Source organism: Microcebus murinus, chromosome 1 (genome assembly GCF_040939455.1).
Source record: "Microcebus murinus isolate Inina chromosome 1, M.murinus_Inina_mat1.0, whole genome shotgun sequence".
In the NCBI taxonomy this organism is placed as follows: domain Eukaryota; kingdom Metazoa; phylum Chordata; class Mammalia; order Primates; family Cheirogaleidae; genus Microcebus; species Microcebus murinus.
In genome coordinates this window covers 13,780,587-13,786,110 of record NC_134104.1, presented here as the reverse complement: position 1 = coordinate 13,786,110, position 5,524 = coordinate 13,780,587, and the positions used below count along the sequence as shown (strand labels likewise).

At 37.9% G+C, this 5,524-nt stretch overlaps 1 protein-coding gene across 1 annotated transcript; it reads right to left on the bottom strand.

The window, feature by feature from the left end:
• Positions 1-316: 316 nt before the first annotated feature.
• KRTAP24-1 (keratin associated protein 24-1) lies at positions 317-1,060 on the bottom strand. The gene has a single exon (XM_012780870.2). It carries the CDS (start codon positions 1,058-1,060, stop codon positions 317-319), a length of 744 nt encoding a protein of 247 aa, XP_012636324.2.
• Between the last annotated feature and the right edge of the window lie 4,464 nt (positions 1,061-5,524).

Sequence of the window (5,524 nt, the reverse complement as noted above, 5' to 3'; positions counted from 1 at the left end):
CAAGTGACCAGCTGAAGTAAGAAAGCTGGTGACGGTTGTATTTCATGGAAGTCTCTTCAGTGAGTCCATCATAATCAATGTCAGAAATAATATTATCTTCAGGATCAGCTTTTAACACAAAGGGCAATAACAGAGTAGTAGAACAGAAGCTAGCTGGCAATAATGTCTGTGGTTCATGAGCCTGGAAGTTATATGTGAGGTTAATGTAACAAGATTCTTAAGATGCATAAAGCAATTCAGCAGAATATTAGAGATTCTACTACTTAGAATTTGCCCCTTTGGGAAATTTCCAGCTGCTATCTATGCTGCAGATTGATTAATAGCAATTCAGAGATCTGTTACCACTGCATAAATACCTCAGAGGTGGGAAGGTACTGGGTATACAGCTCAGAGACCAGAAGCTTCTAGATGAATAGCTCAGTGGTCGGCAGCTCAAAGGCCTGTAACTCAAGTATTGGCAATTTCTCATTGAATAGGTTTGGGGTTGGCAGCTGCTGGAAATATAACATGATGGTGGGAAGCCAAGATTTTGGTAGCTTCTATACCCCAAACTGCCCAGTCTGCAGTAGTTTAGTGATTGGAGACTCCTGGGTAAGTAGTTAAGTTGCCCAAAGCAGCTGGAACCATTGCCAAGGGTCTGGCAGGCTTTGGATGCACATGGAGCAGGTCTGCAATCGGATACATACCCCTTGGTCAGGGTGCATGGGCTGCATCTGGTGCTGGGGCTGATGCTGGTCGTTTCACAGATGCTGGACACTTGGCCCACTGATGGGGAGTTGCAGGGCACACAGCAGGCTGAGGGGTCACAACTTGTGGTGCAGGTCTTGGGTTCACAGCTGGGAGATTCGCAGCTTGGCGCTTCACAGTAGGATTCTTGGCAGTAATCCAGGAGCCAGAGATTTCCTTGGTAGCTACTGGGTAAGCAGTGTCCAAAGGTAGGGCTTACATCACTGGAGCAAAGAGCAGCAGAAGGAGTCCCTGGGATGTAACAGCGAGTTCTGTAGGATGTAGCATTGCAGACCCCAGGATGGCCTGGGACAGACATTGAGCCCGAGTGCATGCTCAGTGGTAGCCGTGCAGGTGTGGTGCGGCTGTGGCCTGAGGACTTTATATATCTTCCCTGGCGATCGTCAGGATCCTCTCCAGACTCTCTTCCTTCTCTATTCCTGGGACAGTAACACAACAACATCTCATTAGTGTGATGTTTAGCTACAGCTGTTGAGGTCTTCACACTCATACAAAAATAAATTTATTTTGATCCTTCAAAGTATCTATAATTGCCACTTTGGCTGTCACCCATTACTTATTATCTATAGACCATAGCTTCAGTGAATAGTGATTTTAATGTTAATAAGCAAACTCTTACCTGTCAATCAGTGGTTAACAAGAGTTCATGTGTCTATGGGCTTCTGCAGCATGGTTATTAAAAGGTCAACAAGGGTTCAAGTGAGGCAGGGGACTTGTATTTTTCTAGTCTCATGACTACTGCAAGACTTCAGGACTTGATTTTATTCTCTGAAGTAAGCTAACTAGTTTGACTGTCTCAACGTTGTTGATTAAAAGAGAGTGTGAGGCATCAACCTATTAAGAGAAAAAGTTCTCCCAAATACGTACTATACTCTTCTCTGTGCAAGGTGATGTACTAGTGACAACTTGACATCTGATGTGTTTAGAGAATTCAATATGCAAGACTCATATAAATCCCAGTGAGACTTGGTGACCTTTCCCAGGCTAAAAATGAACTTGTCCCCATGGGTCAGTGGTTGCTAAGCAACTAAGACTTTAATGAAATCTCTGTCTTAAAGAGTTTCTTTAATATATACTATCAAAGAAATCTAGTTTCTCAAGATCACTTACTCCTAATTGACCAAAATTATACAATTTTATACTCTATGGCAATTGTCTTTGCTGTAAAATCCAATTGCTGTTAGATGTATAACATTTTTCCCCATTTTCCCCAAGTTCTACTTATTCTTGATTTCCCTTCTTTTGCACATAGACTTTATTTTATTCCCATGTTGAAGAATATAGTTATCTTTGGTCTATGCCAACAAAAGGGAATGGCTATGTTGAAAAATTTTATTTGAATAACCTGTAGAGTCACGTACATACTAAATGATACTTTTCATTCCATGTGGTGAAGACCAAAGGAATTTTTTTAAAGATTTTAATTCAGTCTGAAGAATTAATATTTTGTTCTTGAAAATAAAAACTATAATTCATACTTACAGCCTCCATTATTGGAAAAAGCAATGCATTTATTGACAGTGAAGAGTTCAGACAGAGAACAATACTGACTTCTTCAAGTAGGATAAGCTATAGGGATTTTTTTTTTTTAACAGAAACTGTCCTTGCAAGAGACAGTTAGATTTCCCTCACTGTTTTCTACTTTTCAGCTAAATTATTTAAAAGTACATAAATTTAAACCTACAAATATTCTTCAACATATTTTGAAACCTGAATTTTCTCAGTGCTTCTCCGAGTATTTATTCTATAAGGTGCCAATAAGCAACTCTTTATGAAACATGTTTTTCTGACTTATGGAGCTTCTCTCAGGTGAAAGGCTCATGATCAGAAAGCTATATTTTGAGCAAATTATTTAGCTATACAGAACCTTGGGATTTTGTGCAGAAAATTTTAGTCCTGGGGCAGGCAAAAATAGGAAACAAGATACAAAAGGTAGTTTGTTGATGGCCAACTTTCCACCAAGTTACTGAGTCCTCGTAGATGTACAAAAGTCCAGAGATTGAAACTTTAAGACAGGAGTCCTCAAACTTTTTAAACAGGGGGCCAGTTCACTGTCCCTCAGACCATTGGAGAATGTGCACTGTGGGCCCAGGATGAGTGGACTGCTAAGCAGGACAGGCAGCGGTGGTGAAAACACCTGGCAGGCCAGATAAATGTCCAGGCCGGATAAATGTCCTGGGCAGGTGGCATGTGGCCTGCCGGCCATAATTTGAGGACGCCTGCTTTAAGAGATGCATATCATACCACCATTACCTCTAGTCTTTTATTTTAGGCCTCCTTGTAGCAGGTTTGAGGGAAAACAACAGCAACAACAACAGAGTGAGTGAGTCAGTTAGCTGTGAAGCCCACATACTCCCTTTCCACCTTAGCATCAAATACCGAGGTATTTTAAATTAATATTACTCCCATAAGTGTAAGTCCAGCAAAATAATGTCAAACATCATCTAGCAACCAATATTCAAAGCATGAGCCTTTACGACATATTTAATTTTTTTTTGGTATGATACTATTCTAAACAAGCAAACATGGAGCTTTGCAAAGGCAGGGTTAGCTCACCTCCTCTCATTTGCTTTTATGTTTTGCCTTCCTACCCACTCAGAATATCACACTCATATGTAACCATCATGCCGCACCCACTCACTCCACTATTTTCTGTAAATGGTACTCTATAGAAATATATTCCATTAATATTTTAGTCTCCATTTTTAAAAGAGACTGAGCAGACAGTATCAGTAACAGAGCACATATCAGGTTTAAATGGCAAGCTTTAGCAGAAAGTAAGGACCACTGTCATCGGATGTCATTGTCTGAAGGCTATGCATTGCTCTGTTTTCACTTAATTACTAAAAGAATATTTTTCTTCCATTAATTCTCTTATTTTTAATGAATTGCTATGTGTAGAAGGCTGAATAATGCTCCTCCCACATCCATCCATTTCCTAACACTGGGAATCTGAATGCTACCTGATATGGCAAAAGGGACTTTGCTGATGTGATTACATTAAGATCTTAACATGGATTATTAAGGGGGCCGGATGTAATTGCAGAAGTCCTTATAAGAGGGAGAAAGTATATCAAAGAGAGAGAAGGCAAAGTGATGACAAAAGCAGAATTTGAAGTGATGCGGTCATAGAATACTTCTAGAAGCCAGAAGAGGCAGGGAATGGATTTCCCCTTAGTGACTCCAGAAGGAATTGGCCCTGTTGTTATCTTAACTTTAGGTCCATGAGACTGATTTGGGAATTTTGGCCTCCAAAGCTGTAAGAGAATAAATTTTTGTTGTTTTAAATCATGAAGTTTGTGGTAATTTTTTACAACCATCAGAAATATATATAGGTAAATGTAATAGACAGTCTTTCAGTAGTTTGACCAGATTGATCTCTGTACCCAGGGAATTTTAAGATGCAAGGAATAAGCTTCGTAACATCTGATAATTCAGAGAAATATCTATGCCATCTGAGGAATAAGAAACAAACTCCCTTTATCTAATGAGCCAGTAGATTTCTTCTAACTCATTAAAAAAGAGGTATGAAACTCTTTCCCAATTTTATCCAAAGGTTAAAAATCCTTTAGGGTAAACACATAAGATCAAAGAAAGCTAAAATTTCCAGTATGTGGCCCTTAAAGTAATGGAGGACACTTTCTAGCCTCTTAGGTCACAAGAAATTTCATTGTTCTTTTTGCCACCATACATACAATTATCTATTTTTCCACTGGCCAAAATGCTGTTAAATGATGCAAAAGTGATCTTATGATTTTTAAGAGCAAAATATGTGCAAATTCATATACTTACATAGCAATTAAATTGTAGATATTGAATCAAAATGATTCTTAAACTTAGCACTGATAACCTAAAATCGTGGACACTCTTTCTACGTTTATGTTGTTGGCTTAGTAGATGATTAATGGTTTTGAAAGCCAAAGGGCAGATGAGAAAAATAATGATGTTAGGAAATAAAAATAAATGAAGATAAAGCATTTTTTAAATGGTAACATGTGTTGTTGGAAAGATAGGAATTTGAGTTTGATTCATGTTTAACTATTCAGGAAAACATGGTACATATGTAATGAGATATAGCCATAATATGAGTTAAACATTTTGAGATGGAACTGTCAGGACCGTGCCTTAATGAGTCATGAATTACTCTCTCACTGAGTACAATTTACACATATCTATTAGCATGTAACCTTGGAAAATTGTTCTTTCTCAGTACTTTACGACCTTCTTTTGTAAATCTAGAGCTAATAGCACATATTTGTAGGACTATCCTACAGATAGAATGAGATAGTAAATGTGAAAATATTAGGAAAGTACATGGCATATAGTAGATGCGAATTAAATGTTACTTTACTTCCTAATTTTCTAAAGCTCTAATTTATAGTATTCCAGTCACCAATTAAACTAAATAAAAAAATATTATTCCTTGTTTACTTTGATGTTGCAAACACATAGTCCTATAATAATCATTGTCTTCTCTAAAAGTAAACGCCATAAATGAACAGTCCTACCCTATTTAGTTAATAAGGTAGGCTTGACAACAGATTACTAATGACTCCTTTTGTATAACCCATATTTTTCTGTGCCACATGTCACTAGCTAGTTCCTGCAAGGATGTATATGTAGTTGTGAAGAATAAGGGCTCAGTGCTCAGATTCCCTGGATTCTAATCATATCTCTGATGCTTAATTAACTACCACATGTTTCTATAACTTGATTTCCACATCTTCAAAATGGAACTAGTAGTAGTTATTTTCCCCATAGGTGGCTGTGAGAACTA

Excerpts from the sequence above, each read along its gene's own strand:
- KRTAP24-1 (XM_012780870.2), bottom strand. The coding sequence starts at position 1,060 with ATGCACTCGGGCTCAATGTCTGTCCCAGGCCATCCTGGGGTCTGCAAT.